Below are 17058 nucleotides of genomic sequence, written 5' to 3' on the forward strand. Positions count from 1 at the left end.
TCTGGCCATGGACAGTATACTGTACACACAACTTCAATGGAGGGACTGAGAGCTCTCGGACTAAATCTAAAATATCTTAAACTGTGTTCCAAAGATAATTGGAGGTCTTACGGGTTTGAAACAACATGAGGGTGAGTTATTAATTACATAATTTTGCTATCTGGGGGAACTAAGCCTTTAAGAGCTGTTCAGATTAAAACTGCCAGCTCCGCAGTGAGTCAGTGTCATGGACGGAGAACAGATCAAGTGTAAAAATATTTTTTAATCTATATTTCCATCTCGTTATGTCGCTGGTTTAGGTTAAACAGAACGAGCATCAGTTCACTGATGGGGATTGTGTCAAGTGTATCCATCACTGGGTTCTGTTGTCTTTTGTTGGATCATGCCACTCGTGTCCGGTGTAGACCTGGCGTGCGTTTTTTAATGGGTTATGTTACAGCCCTGCTTGTTTTTAAAGTTTTTATTAAATATCTGTATTGACTGCATGGTCATGTCATCGTATTATTTACTGCCATGCGACCTACAAAAGTAAGGATTGGCGAGCCGAGCAACGAGCATTGCTGCAGGTTGCTTTTGGCGGATGTGCTGTGCTTGTGCTGCCACGGTCGTCTTCATTTCGTTGGGTGGAAACATCTCTCTCACTCGGCAGTAGAGTCTGTGAGGGAAACAGCAACAACTTCCCCTCCACGCACACAGATACCAGAAACACGCCCCGCCTTCACTCCGTGGCTAAAGTATTTCAGTACGTTTGAAATGTTATGTTCATAATGTAGCCTATATAAAATAATAATAATAATGAAAAAAAAAAAATAACAGGAGAGTTTCAAAGTGGCTTAGGCTATTGTGTGTGAACTTTATTCCCTATCACATGCCAAACTAATAACATTGTAAGCATTAAATCTTTAATTGCTGCTTTCTGCTGTGCAAATTTTGTTTGGGATGAAGATAACAGTACATTTTTGTCAGTTATTTTATCTAAACAGATCGATGAATTTCTCCAAGATTTCAAAATCAGATAGCCTATTGATAATGTAGTAGCACATTTGTTTGAATGCATTATTGCTTAAGCAATTGCATGTGAATGTGCTTTATCTGTTTAAATTATGCTTTAGCCCGAAAATAATCAGTAAAAGAAACCAACAAACTCCTATAACCTGTAACATCCCGCTCGACTATTGCAGTCATTATAACCTGATCAAGCTATATAGCTAAATATATTTAACATGAATTCTTGCTGAATATGCAGTTATATTATGGGCTGTTGGCATGAATTGTACTCGAAACACTTTGATTACTCCAATAAAACCTAGGCCAAAACCAAAAACATCAAGGGTGTTCCAAAGATACTGGTGCTCAACCCTATCGAAAGCTTTTTCTTGATCAATGGAGATGAGTCCTAAATTAATGCCCAAAAGGCCAGCAACCTCCATTAAATCAAGAAATATGTTATCAGAAATAGACCTACCAGGCACACAATGCGTCTGGTCAGGATGTATAATGTCCCCCATCACTTCTCTTAATCTTTTTGCCAGAGTTTTAGAAAAAAAAATTCAAATCGGAGCACAACAAGCTCACTGGTCTCCAGTTCTTAATTTCCTGAAGGTCATCTTTCTTGGGTAGGAGAGTGATCACAGCTCTCCTACAGCTCACTGGTAAGAGACCTTCAGCTATGCTCTGATTGAGAACATCCAAAAAATCCTCACCCAACACCTCCCAAAAGGCTTTATAAAACTAAATCGGGAGCCCATCAATTCCTGGAGCTTTTCCACTCTCCATAATCTGCAGTGCTTTCCATAGCTCTTGTGCACACAAAGGCTTCTCTAGTGCCTCCTTTGACCTTTTTGGAAGCTTCGGTAAACCTTGATAAAAACTGGAAGACATTTCTTCATCATCTTTATATTCACTCCCATACAGATCCTTATAGAACCTTACAACCCTTTGTCTTATTTCAGACAGCACTGTAAGCTCTTGCCCGTTCTCCAATCGCAAGGAGTGAATGTATCTTCTCTGGTCGTTCTTTCTTTCCAAATTAAAAAAGAATTTGGATGGGGCATCCATTTGTGTTAAATTTTGGTAGCGGACATAACCAATGCACTTTTTGCTTTCAGGCCTAGCAAGTTTGCAAGAACCATCCTTTTGGACTTAAGAACATCAACATTTTGTTCTCCAGTGGACTCCAATATTGTTTGCACCTCTACAATTTCCTCTTCAAGTTCTTTCATTTTTTGTGTGATATTTTTAGAGACATTGAAAGTATGCTGTTGACATAATAACTTGGTTTCAACTTTTCCAACATCACACCATTGTTTTAAATTTGTAAAACACTTTTTCTTTAATTTAAATTCCTTCCAAAAAAAGCAAAAAACCTCTTTAAACTTTGCATTACTCAACAAAGATACATTAAAATGCCAGTAGGCACTCTTTGACCTTATATTTGATATAAACACTTTACAAATAACAATAGCATGATCAGAAAACCCAGAAGGACTAATTACACAGCTTTTGACAATATTGAAATGATGTTTAAAACAGTAAAATCTATCTAATCTGGCCAAAAAAATAAAATTCTCCAGAGTATGCAACCATGTATATTGTTTATCATTTCTGTTTAAATGTCTCCATATATCACACAGTTTATGGGTTTCAATCAAGGTGCGTATAGTACGACTGGAAGCTGCTTGGGGTTCAGCGTGATTTCAACCTAATACACAATTATCAGTACAATTAAAATCCCCACCTAAAAACACATATTCATCTGAATTACAACTCTGCAAAATTTCATTAAGATCATTAATAAAACAAATTCTCTCATTACCATTATTAGGAGCATATACATTAATAAACACCACATTAAATTTTTCACTGTGCACGTACAAAAATTAGTCTACCAGCAATTTCTTGCTTCACTTCAAAAGAAACAGGAGTGAAATGTGTAGCAAAAAGCACAGCTACCCCTCCTCTAGAAGAGCTCATGTGAGAGCACACCACCACCCCTTCCCATTCTCTCCTCCAATCAATTTCATTTAACACATCGCTGTGCGTCTCCTGAATAAACATCACATCAATTTTCTTTTGTCTTAATAATTCAAATAACAATTCCCTTTTATAAGCATCTCGTCCACCATTAATATTAAGAGAGCCTATTCTCAACACACTCATAGAGAAGAATGAGAGAAGGATTACACACAAGGCAACTTTCAGCATGTAAAGACAGAGAGAACTACATTGTTTCAAACCCATCCTCTGCCTGAAGTTCTGATCTTACTTTAGCAATAATTTTCCTTAATCTATATATTCCTTGAACGGTGAACTTTTCTTCACCCTCACTCCTCATCAACATCACAACAGAATCAACAAACATTTTACGATCGGGAAAAGAGTCTGTAACCTGCACATTTTTCAAATGTTTTGATCTTTGTAAAAAGATTTGACTTTATAAAAAAAGAATAGTCACTACATGTATTCCTTCTACTCTTAATTTCCTGAGTTTCACTATCTTCAACAGGACTACTTTCAACATCATCACATTCATCAACCTGTGTTTCAGACCATTGTTTTGACTTTTCATTCCTCATCTTTGCTTTATTTATTTTTTCTCTTAACAGGAGGTGTCTTAAACAGTGCGTCATCGCCCACATAATCTGTAAAAATATCTTCTCCAGTCACCTGTTTAGCTGCTTTGACAGCATCTATCACCATTTCCTCCTCTATCACCTCGGGTTCTCCCTCCCCAGCAGTACTCGCTCCTGCCTCTGGTGCAGCAGACCTTCACCTTCAGCCTGATCAGATTCAGCCGAACTAGTGACAACCGCATCTACAACCTCTTCATCATCGGCGGTCTGTACCCGACACAAACTACGAATGTGGCTCTCTGATCCACACTTAAAGCATTTCAAAGTCTCAGAACTTGCGTACACAACATAGTCAAAGCCATCAATTTTGAATTTGAACGCCACACTTAGATCCTCAACTTCACTTTTAAGAACCATAAAGATTTGTCGTCTAAAAGAGACTACATGTTTAAGTAAAGGGGATTTACAGCCTAGCGGAACTTTCCTCATTTGTGAAACAATTTTTCCATGTCTAGACATTTCCGTTATCAACAAGTTATCTTTTATAAACGGGGGGACATTGGACAAAATAATTTTTTTTGCTGGTTTGACTAAAGGAATTACTGGAGTAAACGTATTCTGAATAGAATCCAAAAAGATCACCCCACTATTCATTCGAGAGGTTCCATGCCAGCGAGAAAGCCGCTCATAACTCACATGCTCTGAAGACGCCTTTGTCAACCAACGCGCGCTGGAAGACCGTGCTTCCTGAACAGCTCACGCAAACCTAAGTTAAACTCTGGCAGACAGAAGTAAAAGTAGCTTAGAAAAAAAGGAAAAGAAACTCACTATCAGCGAAAAACGCTCACCCACACGCTCTGTGACGGAGAGAGAGAGAGAGAGAGAAAACCTAGTCTAGGGCTATTCTTAAACTTGGAGCTCATTATATTGAAGTACAAATCCAAACACCAGAAACGTTATGCATTTTATGAATAATGAAATGTTATGAAAAGTATGCATTTTATTTATTCACATGCTGTATGGTTGAAATGATATTTTAGTTAACAACTTCAAGTTCCATTGTTAAAAAAATGCTTTATTGGCTAACGTTTTATAAATCTTCAGTTGTTATGCTCTAAAATCTCATGCCATTTGTAATTTCACAGTATTTTCACCTCCTAAATCACTAACCTTTAAAGTCACAATTCTAAATGGTCAAATTTACTCAGGTCGATGGTATTTTTTAATGGCATTTATTTATTTATTTTTGAATAATTGTAGCCTACATAAATAAGTGAAGCAAAACAAATATTTGGATCGTCCCTTATTTTTTTCCTTATTTTCTTAAAGAATAAACATTTATTTTCTACAAGAATAAACAACATTTTACTAATTCATAGAAATAATTTAAGCAATTAAAACCTTTTTTTAAACTTGAATTTAAATACTATTAAACAAAATTTTAAATCTCAAGGAGTTTAGTAGTTAAAAAGGATAAAATATCACATTGCATGTTTTAAATAGCCTAAACAAACTTGTGTTAACAATATAATTAGAACTAACAATATAATTAGATATTTTGTTTTTATTAACATTTCCTGTATAAAATGGGACAGCAACCTTTATATCAAACATTTTTAAATCGTCCACAGCTGAGCAACACGAGAGGCGGATCTGCGCCAGAGCACGTGAAGTGAATGTGATGATCAAAGTCATTTTCAGATGCAAAAAAAAAAAAAACCTGGATAGCCTAGATTTGGCCCATGCAGGATCTGCTATGAAGTATATAATAATTATAATAACTCTTAACACACAGTAATACAATTTTAACGGATTAATCACATATTTTCATTTGCTGCATGTTTTCTTCATTTATTTTTTTAAACACGCTAAAAAAGAAATTAAGTTTGTGAGAAGAAAAAATATATGAGTCGTGTATAGGTTGCATTTTAAAGGATTAATCACCTATTTTCATTTGCTGCATTTTTTTATTTATTTTTGATATTATCTAATTCATGTATCAGTTGCATTTTATTACATTTAGAAATAATAATGGCTGGCCTAATAATGTTATAATATACCAACAGGATATTTTTAGTTCCCTTCACTTTACAACAAATCCTTTAAATTTAACAAATATATCGGAACAAAACAAGAATTAAAAATATATAATTCTTATGGATAAATGTATTTGCAGTATATAATAATATAGGCTTAGCTATAAACAAACAAAAAGGAGAAATCCAATTTGGATTTTTGGGAGAAATCCAATCGTTTCCATATTCATGATGTTGCCAAATTGAAGCTTAACTATTATTCATGAGGTAAAATCGGCTTTATAGTTAACGCGTGTTTCAGTATTGATGGAAAAAAATCATAATTAACAATGTAGCAACAATGAGTTGTATAGAATAATTAACTCTAAATGATATATAGGGAATTTGAATAATTAATCAGGAATATGATTAATATGTATCTCATATGACAGTTACACTAATATTTTATTGATTATGAAAAATAGCTCAATTGCATTCATCAATAAATCATTACAGGGCACTATAACTTACTCATTAATATGTCAATATTCCATTCTTCATATCAATTATTGTGATACCTCCTACTGTAAATTACTGCAAATCAAACAGTGGTTTGTCCAGCAAACGGCTGTAAGATTGACCTATCAATTTTCAATAAAGTTGTCACTTCTTATAATTCAAGGAAAAATATTCTCTGGCCACGAAAACATTATCCTATCATTATGATAAATTTAGTTTCTAAATTAAAAGCTTGTAGCTAGATCAGACATCTCAGTGTTTTTTTAATGTGAGCGGGTGGTGGAGACAAGAATCATGAATATATGGGTTTTTAATAATTGACTAATAATATATCGAAACTACAAATCACACAGGATAAATATGCGTACGACAATACAGACAGTAAACTTTTTACAAGACATAACGGAATCCAAATTGAGGAGGGAGAGAGAGAGAGAGAGAGAGAAAATGAATGAGATCACAGAATGAGCTCAGGTATGGAAATAACAGTCAGTAACTATTGAAAGCCAACAACGACTCAAATCATAGCAACACTTTAAAGCAGCATTTAAATCTCCATAGAAAAGTGATACTTGCAAAGTGTCCAATGTGCGTGAGCTGGAGACCGGCGCGCGCTGGATCTTGGCGTGAGCGTGGAGCAGCGTGAGCGTGGCCTTTGTTCTGTCTTCGCGCGGTATTTGAAAGGTTCAACAAACAATGTTCCAGAATTCGTCTTCCTTGTGTGGAGAGGCGAATAGTTGAATAAACTTAGTAAAGAAAACAAAACAACGACGAGGGTCGCACAGGAGAGCAGCGTGTCCGAGAACGAAGAACGAAAAGAAGAGAGGGCGGTTTGGTCGGTTCTTATGGCTTGGGATGGTTCACGCCTCTTTTTGCGTGAACAACCAATGAACGTCTGCGATCTGAAGCGGGGAAAAGTTCCTTTGTCTCTGTGGAAACACCCACCCTACTAACTTTGGGTTTTGTTAGATTTCAGCAGTGATATTCTAGCAAGTTCTTAATTCAAGATTAAAGGGGGGGTGAAATGCTATTTCATGCATACTGAGTTTTTTACACTGTTAAAGAGTTGGATTCCCATGCTAAACATGGACAAAGTTTCAAAAATTAAGTTGTACGTTTGAAGGAGTATTTTTGTTCCAAAAAAACCTCTTCCGGTTTGTCACAAGTTTCGGAAAGTTTTTTCGAGTATGGCTCTGTGTGACGTTAGATGGAGCGGAATTTCCTTATATGGGTCCTAAGTGCGCGCTCTTCTGCCGGAAGAGCGCGCGCTCCCATATAGCAGAGCAGAGAGAGGCTGAGCACAGCCTGATCAGAGCGAGAGCGTCGCGAAAAGTCACAAAAGAAGTGTGTTTTTGGTTGCCAGGGCAAGACAACCCTGCACAGATTACCAAAAGAGAAACAGCATTAAGGGACCAGTGGATGGAGTTTATTTTTACAGAGCATCAACGGAGTTGTGCAAGTGTTTTTGTTTGTTCCCTGCATTTCGGATTGCACGTCGTTTATTTCTTAAGGATAATGCAGTCCCAACGGAAAAGGGTCACGATTGTGTGTTGGAACCGCATGCGGTGAGTAAAACTGCTTCAAATATCTCTGTGTTGTTAACTTAGCTATCAGCGTGTAAGCACATCAAGTAAACAACATGCAATGTTGTCATCAAACTGCACTTTCCACATGTACAGCTTAAAAAAAAAAAAAAAAAAAAAAAGACGACATAAAGTGGAACTTAGTCATTTTCCAAAACCGCTAAGCAAATATATACAGTTTCAGTACATACCACATAGCATACCGCCTTTGCTGATGCTGCTCTTGTTAAATTTCAGCTTCTGGATCTGTGTCACAGCTTCCACATGCTCTCAGCTCAAAAGCCTACTGGCGCTCGTGATTCTTTAGCTCCGCCCACACGTCACGCCTCTAGGCGCTCGTGTTTTTCCGGGAAAAATCGGTACAGACTATCTTTCTCTTATAAATATAATAAAAATAAAGAGTTATGAAGGATGCAGTACTACTTTATAGGTACTCAAGATTAACAGGATATTGAGTGAAAACGAGCATTTCACCCCCCCCTTTAATAGATTTTTCATTACTTTGCTTTAGATAAATGGGTCTGTCAAAGCATGAAGATTACACAGATACCAAAAATAATGTATATAAATGATCAAAACATGAAGTTACATTCAAATGCAGAATTACACACATTTAAAGATTTGATTAATACATGATAAAACTGCAGATTCTCCAATTTATATGGGGAATCTTTAATGCACCAAAGCAATACTTCATACATTGAGACCACATTGAATAAGTAATAGTTTAGGATACATTGAGAAAAAGGTACCAGTGAATGTTTCTTTCCTGTCCTGTTGCCCAGTGGGGTCATAAAGCTTTTACGACCTGGTCAGGAGTGGGGGTTGCAGAAACATGGCTCTCTTTGAGAAAGTTAAAATGAGGATAAACATTTCCAATTTATAAGTCAGCACTTTAACCATTTACCCAGGATTAACCATTTTTATGCAATACACAAACATTCAAAATACATATTAATAAGGACTTACAAAAGTAAGGAACTTTAAGAAAGGTTTCTTTTTGTGTGTGTGTGTTAAGGAATTTGGGTGGGGGTTTCAGGTCTCCTTTGAGGCTCGCATGGGTATCGTAAATATTTTAAGTCCAGCCAGGCTGGCGCCAGGCCAGGCATTTAGTGCAAAAAGGTTTCATTTGTATGCCTGAATTCAACCCATGAATCGATGACCTGCATATCCGTTACAACAATATATCAAAGTGGACCGCTGCTCAATCCGAGTGTCACGGTGAACGACAGCTGTTTCCAATGTGTGCAAGGCACCAGCCCGATCAAACAGCTGAAACAGAAAATACTCCATTTTTGGTCACACATAAGGCATAATTCAAAAATGTTAATAATAATTATTGCTAAATCCTGCACCATTCACATTTTACACTGCATATGGAACCTGAAGATTTTTTTTAACCCTCTGGAGTCGATTAACGCGTATACGCGTTATGAGTCATTTTCTCCTGATAACCCCGAAAAGAACTTAAATTAAAGTTTCAGTTTAAATCGTACAGATAAGAGCAATACATTAATCTAATCTGTAAAGCAGGGATAGGCAACTCCAGTCCTGGAGGGCCATTATCCTGCATAGTTTAGCTTCAGCCCTCATAAAAACTCACCGGCCTGTATCTATCTAGTAATCCCGAAAACACTGATTGCCTTGTTCAGGTGTGTTTAATTAGGGTTGGAGCTAAACTCTGCAGGATAGTGGCCCTCCAGGACCGGAGTTGCCTATCCCTGCTGTAAAGGGTCTACTTTTTTTTGGATACAGACATAATAACAACAAAACTTTGTGCACTTATGAAATAAAGATAACAAACAAGGTGTGCTGTCTGCAGCCTTTGTCTGTGCTGATCTTCATTTACAAACACGTCATTAAAATGAACTGTAACTCCGTGAATACTCAAAGTAGAAACATGAGAGAGATATCTATAGAAACCTTGACATGTCTACTTTTAAATTAAACAAGTGTTGCTGAAATCAAATATTCTGTGATAAAGTAATCCATATGAAAACATGATGTCCGTTTTTCACGTCTCTCTTCATTATCTTCTAATGAGACACTCCCCCGCGCTGAACCCTCTATTCAGATTCTAATGTTTCAAACTGAAGCTTGATGTAAATAATATAAATGTAAAAAATAAAGATAACTGTAACAAATGTAACAAACAATGCTGTTCAATTTATTCCCCCTAAAAAAAACTAAAAGATATTCTCAGCTCTTTTCAACATTATTAATAATAATAATAATGATGATGATGTTGATGATAAAAATATATATATATATATATATATATATTTTTTTTTTTTTTTTTTTTTGTAGAAAATAAGATTGTTAAAAGGATTTCTGAAGGATTGTGTGATGGAGTAATGATGCCAAAAAAATTGTTTGAAAGTCAGCTTTGATTGTTCCTAATAAACTGTTTAACTGTAGATATTAAATTATGTTGTGGGATAATTAAATATATTCTAAATAAACTACAAACATAAAATTATATACATTTATTTTGTTCTCATATTCTTTCTTGTAACTCTTCCCTCTCAGTGACACAAGCTGACTTAAAGGCTCATTATGTTGCTCATTATGCAGGCCTATGTCTTCTCAGGTGTAAATCACAATGATATTCCTGATAGTTGACGCCTACCCGCATATGACTTTTACCAAAAAAAAGTGTCTTAGAAAATGTAAATCAATATATTGTTTTCTGTAAGTGAGTAAACAAGATGATTTTCACATAATTTAGAAAGAAAAATTCTAGGCTACAAGCTCAAATTCTCAAAAATCCAGGGAACCATTGTTCTTTAAGTGTTTTTTTTTTTTTTGCCTTATTCAAGTGATTTAACATTTTTGGTTTTTCACTAACCCTGCATAGCATTTTTTTCTCAAAAATACAATCATGTACATGCATGCATTTCACATATTATTATAGCCCAGTTTGTGTTGATTACAGTGAGATTAGACTTTACCCATTTAGATATTTATAAGAAACTGAAAAAAGCAAAATTTCAGGGCATGACAAAACTTCTCCAGGCCCTTAAAATACCCTTAGACTCCAGAGGGTTAAACCAAGAATGAACCGAAATGAAAACATTTAGCTTTTTATCCGTGTGTGTGTGTGTGTGTGTGTATGTATATATATATATATATATATATATATATATATATATATATATACACACACACATAGCATGATCATTTGTGTAAAGGTCTTCTTTAAATTTAGAGTAGACTGTAGCCTACAATTATCCTACGTTTTGAAATTAACTCACTGTAAATGTTTTAATATTTTTTAAAGGTGTTACAATGTTATATCATAATTTTATTGTTTTACTTCCTCCTTTTATCTCATTTTACAATTACATTCATTTTGCAATCTGTCCCTTTGCGCCACCTCGTGGTAGTTTCGCTAATGCAATTAACGGGTAATACCCATATTGGTTGTCCACCTACTGTAGGGACTTTGGGCTAGTTCTCGGTGTGTTTCCACCACATGAACCAGGAACTAAATAAAGTTCCTGGTAAAAAAATGACCCTAAGATAGTCCTGCAAGTGGTGCCCACAAAATTTTGTTTTGTAATGTTTAACAATGAATAAATATATTTAACAACAAAAAAAAAAAAAAAAAAAGATAATAGAGTTTACATATATAGAGTTTACATATTTGTTTTTAAGGTCTTAAATAGGTCGGCACCTTCTTATTTATCTGAACTTGTGACTTATGCTGTGTTCACACCAAACGCGAATAGAGCGTAAAATTTGGTGTGAACACAGCATTAATATATCTGCTAGATGTTTTAGGTCAGATGTTTATGTTCAAATCAGAGAGAAAGGGAGACCAGGCATTTGTCAGCCTTAAATTGTGGAATAGCCTACCTTTTATCTATTAGGATAATCGCTACAGATTCTCTGTTTAAAGCAAAATTTTTGCCTGATAGCACTGAAAGCGAATATCCCACCCTCCTTGCAATCGGTGTCCAAAACCACGCTCCCTAAACACATTTATGCTTACAAACCAGAATACCAGAGACAACATTACTATAATAGACTACATGTAGCTCACTTGTAACGAGTTGGTAAACTAACTCTGTTTAACTAAGTGAGATATGCTAAATATGTGCATGAGGACTGGAATTGGGAACCGCTGGGCTACTTGTGTGTCATTCACCAGTGAGAAAACTATTAAAATATTATATTACCAGAAAGAAAGAACGGATTGTTGATGTTTGTCTGTCATTCTCGCTCTGTCTACACAGCGTGTGTGAACGCACTGATGATGTATCATTTCTGCGCAAATCATTTCTGTGCTCAGACATATCCAGATACATACGTTAACAGGCAGGTAGAAAAGACATTTAAAGGGGTCATATGATGCGGTTTAAATTTTTCCTTTCTACGTTACAAGCTCTTTGTGCATAACGAAGGTCTATAAAGTTTCAAAGACTTTTTTGAAAAATTTTTTTGAAGACATCATCTATTGCACCTTTAAAACCTTCCTTTTAGAGAAGGCTTATATTATGTGTGTTATCCTGATCTTTTTTTGTATGTATTGTCTTTTTATGCTCTAATTGTTTATCTTTTTTTTTTATATATATATTGGTTTTTAAAAAAATTACAGCACAATGGTCAGTAACTGTTGACCATCAATTTAAAAACAATTTTAAAAATCCACTATTTTATTGAAACTTTTCAACATTACTTTGGAATCAGACTTGCAATTTCCACTTTGCAGGTGATAAAACAGCTTGTGATGCTGGATGAGTAAAAAAAAAAAAAAAACATCTACAGGCTTACTTTGAAGTAGGTTTCTGCGCCGTAACTAAAGCCAACAATATTACTTAGTGGTGTAATAGTAAATTATATTATAATATTTAATTCCATGTTGCAAAAAAAAAAAATAACCCAAAACCCTGAATCACTGAGTTGGCAGTTAAATTTAGCAGCTTTGAGCCTACCACACCCAATTTCCCATTTAGTCACCTTAACGTCATTCTCTGTCCTGTCTCCTTCCAGTTACACGGTAAGCCCAGGTGACCTGACGGAGCTGCATGTGATCCGTTATGAGTATGAGCGGGATGTGCTGCCGTTGGTGCTGTCCAACTGCCAATATATGATGGAGCGTGGGCAGGAAACCCTTGCGGAGTACGATCTGCCCAAAATTCAGCAGCAGATCCTCACCCGCTTTCTACAAGGCAAACCACACATCACCCTTAATGTACGTCACAGCACCACAAGAGTTGCCCATTCAGATGTGTTTTCAGGAGTTCTTCAGGATTGACAACCAGTAGAGTAGATAAATGAAAAAAATTGCATTTATTTTTGTTTTGTTTTGTGTTTTTGTCTTTTCATGTTTCAGGGTATTCCGACACTGGTGAACAGACAGGACAGAAATTATGAAATCATATTTAAAGATGTTAAGGGCAAAGTTCAACAAGTAAGTTATATTATTTATTACATTATAGATGATTAAACATTGTATTGGTTATGTTATTATTAGATGTAGGTCCAATGCTCAAAATGCTCTTAATGAAATTAATATTTTTTAAATGCAACTTTTAAAATTAATTGCATCCATTTAATCCACGTCACAAGCCATTATATTATTGTGTATCCAAAGGAGTCGTTACAGCCCCTGACACAGTATGACCTCGTGAAGGAGCTGCAGTCCTACAGTGACGTATGTGAGGCCCTGTCCACAGTCGAACTGGCCCTGGGTTTCCTCGCTATGACAGGGGGAGAGCCACATATGCAGCTGAGCACTTATTTGAAGGAGGTGCTACAGATGACTGACCACATGGCCCCACATGTCTTCAAGGTTGGTCATGTGCACATACAAGGATGCTATTGTCACTGGTCTTAAGGAAGCCCTGTGTAGTTAGATTGGTTTAATGTCATGATAAGACTTGTTTCTCTTGGAGGTTTCAACACACATTCTTGTGTTAAAAAACTGCTAGGTGGAACAGAAGAGGCAATATATCAGAAATTTTCATAATTGTTACAAAATATCCAAATAATCTGGGATTAGAAGTGTCCCATGACATCATTGCAATGCTCATTCAGTCAAAGAAAAGCCTTGCGTTCTCATAGGACCAATTTACAAGAGCTACACTGGATAAACAAACCGAAAGCTGAACGAATCCGCTCTAATAGTTCGGGCTGCACAGACCGTTTATCTGCTCGAGCTGCAGCCCGCACGCTGATCTAGTCACACGACACCGTTATACACAGCGCTGGGAGATACACTGAAGAAAGCAGTCGAATTCACCACAGAATCAATAACATCTCTGTGAAATCTTGTGAGAAGCATTCAAATTCAGCAATGAATTCTGTTAAAGCTGATATCAGAACAAATGCCAATGATGTGGAAACCAGGAAAAACAGTTTTCAAAAACACCTCCACCATTGATCATGGATTTAACAGTAAACTACAGGGACAACTTGTGGCAGAAATGGTCTAATTTTTTCGAGTGATGCTGAATGCTTCACACAACTTTTACCAGCACTTCAATTCTTTAAGTATTAACAAATTTGAAAGTTATTTTTAATGTGACGATATTTGTTAACCTTTAATAGGTTTCCCCAATGTATAAAACTAAAAGTTTTATAATATAGGAAATTACACGATTATTTAAAATAAAATAAAAAAGAAATTAAATGACCACTAGTAGATGGCTGCAGAGAAGTACTTATAGGCCATTACACTCCCTAATATAGCCTATATATTTTTGTATTCATGAATTATATTTCGACATTATGAATGGCAGTAATAAAAGTACATTTTATCAGATGTAATATATTTATTACATCTGTAAGACTTCTGCTGAAGATCTTGGAATCATCTGCTGTGTACTCTGATAAAGGTCTCAGAAGCAGTTTTACATGCATTCTAATAAATATCTATTTGACATCTGACAGGAAACATCTTAGAGACATACTGCAGGTGAACAAGCACTCTTAAAAATACAGCTTGCATATGTATGTGCAGACATTAAATATACATCTCCGAAATGTACATGTGTGATTCAGTTTGGTAGACCTATATGCTTACATAGTTGTTTGTATTTGTACATTTTCACGCATTTGTGATAATTTTATTATTTGGCTTACTGCTGATTTTCGGTAATAGTAGCTATAATATGAGAAAATGTATTTCATTAAATGGAGGTTGGAGTAGACTAATTTACCTGTTAAATATGCATATTCAGGATTAATAGCTCCAGTTTAGGCCACAAGCAGGCAGGCCACCAGGTCCTGCTCCACCTCTCAAATTGACTAAATATTTGTCAGTGGTTCATAAACTTTGCACAGAATACCCCCTCAGAAAATATTAGGCTTTCCAAATACCACCATTGTGACTAACATTGACATGGCTTGTGATGGGCATAGTGTTATAGACTTACTGTAATGCTTAATCCGCAGGTTTAGCATGGCTCTGATAAAGCCAAACATAAATTATAGGGATTTTGCTTAAATTATTTTATTTTATGTTTAATTGTATCCTGAGTACCACCAGTAGAGAGCCACAGCTGGAGAACCAATGATCTAACTTTGACAGAACCGTCCTGACATATCTGTCACTGTCAAATGTAGCCCAACACCGTGTTTTCTGCGAAGCTTTGTCCAAAATTGTGGACAAAGGGTCATTGTGACATCTTGATTACGCCCCCTGCTTTGCATAAATGTATTAGCTTAATTTATTTTAAAAACACCTGTGCTTACTTTAGGGCTGCACGATGTGTCGTTTAAGCATCGATATCTTGATTTACGAATCCACGATAGTCACTTCACAGGATGTGCGATGTAGGCTGTCATAGTTGATGTTATTCATTAACTGTTACAAGCCAGTTGCTCCCCGGCCCTTGACGAATGTGATTCGCAGATTATTTGCACAGCTTAACCATCATAGAATGAAAGTTTATCATTTGCATGTGTTTTTAAGTCCTGTCAGTTTAACAGAGCAGAGAGAGAGAGAGGGAGAGCTCGAAAGAGAGAGAGCCTGAGAGAGAGAGAGCGTGTGAGAGAGAGAGAGACATCTCCGAGAGAGAGAGACAGAGAGAGAGAGAGAGAGAGGTCATGCTTAACATGAGCTCCTAGTCTATAAGCAATTTGTCAAGATAAATTCAAGAAAAATTTAACTAAAAAGGGAAACTTTTTATTAACTCTTTTATAAACTTTGCAAACAAACTTGACCAACTGTTCCCTGGCATACTACAGCTGTAGAACGGTATAGCAATTTAAAATAACAAAAGAGGGCCGTTGTCATTCACACCTTCTGATTGGATTAACTGAGCCATAATAATCAATATGAAAGACCTGTAGACGGCATTACCATGGCAACACCAGCAATGGGGACTGGAGCTCACACCTTTTCCTACCCCCCAGACATCAGGTCTGAGAAGAGCAGACAACAACACAAGCTCAAAACTCAGAAGGAAAACCCAGAAACACTGTTTAAAGATACTTTAAACAGTAGGGGCGAAACCATCACCACAAACCTGCTCTTCTACACAGAACACCCAACTGCATGGCACACCGCCTCCTGCACACTGTTCCAGTATCACACCAAACATGGAATCTGTAAAGGCAGACAACTGTGCATTTATGAAGACTCAGAAAAAGACCCGGAGAACAGACACCTGACAATAAACTTTTATCAAAATGGAACGGTAATGATACAGGGAAACAATGCTGCCCTCACAAACTTTGAAAAAAAAAAGACCTCAAAGAACTTCAACCAATCATGGGGAAGGAACTTTCAGAAATGAAAGACTACATGGGGAGGGAGCTTGCATGCTTCAAAGTTGAGCTTCAACAAAGGGACACACAGATGGAGACCCTAACAACACAGATGAGGTGTCTCACTACACCCGCGAATGCCCCCAAAGTCCCCCCTCCCTCCCCCACACCAACACCCTATACATCCAAAGTCCAGCAGCACATCTCCAGCACCCACCAAACCATCACAGCCCTGCAACAGCCAAAGGGAAGCAGGAACACCTGCAGCCTCCAAAAACCCAGAGGCCCCTCAGAAAAACATGACAGCTACAACCCCAGCTGAGAAACAGCCAGTGAAAACAGAAGGCTGACATGGCCATCCTCATGGACTCCAATGGGAAATTCCTACAAGGAGAAAGACTTTTTCCAGGTCTTAAAACAACAAAACTCTGGTGCCCAAAAACAGGGGATGATCTCAGAATACTTTCTGACTCCACCTTTGGCACACCCTCACATATCATCATACACACAGGCACCAACAACTTCAGAAGGGAACAGGAGAGAGTTGGGCAGCTGATCTGCAGAGTAGCAGAGAAGGCTACAGAGACCTACCCCAACACAAAGATCACCATCTCTACCCTCCTACCCCGCAGAGACATCCAACCAGACACC

General features: G+C 36.7%; 1 protein-coding gene across 6 annotated transcripts in view; it reads left to right on the plus strand.

The window, feature by feature from the left end:
* The window catches only part of LOC127953338 (E3 ubiquitin-protein ligase rnf213-alpha), a 125083-nt gene that overhangs the window by 88445 nt on the left and 19580 nt on the right, over positions 1-17058 (plus strand). For all 6 annotated transcript variants that reach the window (XM_052552492.1, XM_052552491.1, XM_052552493.1 and 3 more), the window contains 3 exons: positions 12685-12886; positions 13028-13105; positions 13289-13486. In XM_052552492.1, coding sequence (XP_052408452.1) covers positions 12685-12886; positions 13028-13105; positions 13289-13486 — 478 coding nt within the window. The remainder of the gene's footprint in view (positions 1-12684; positions 12887-13027; positions 13106-13288; positions 13487-17058) is intronic.

This window comes from Carassius gibelio, chromosome B3, assembly GCF_023724105.1.
Source record: "Carassius gibelio isolate Cgi1373 ecotype wild population from Czech Republic chromosome B3, carGib1.2-hapl.c, whole genome shotgun sequence".
Lineage (NCBI taxonomy): Eukaryota > Metazoa > Chordata > Actinopteri > Cypriniformes > Cyprinidae > Carassius > Carassius gibelio.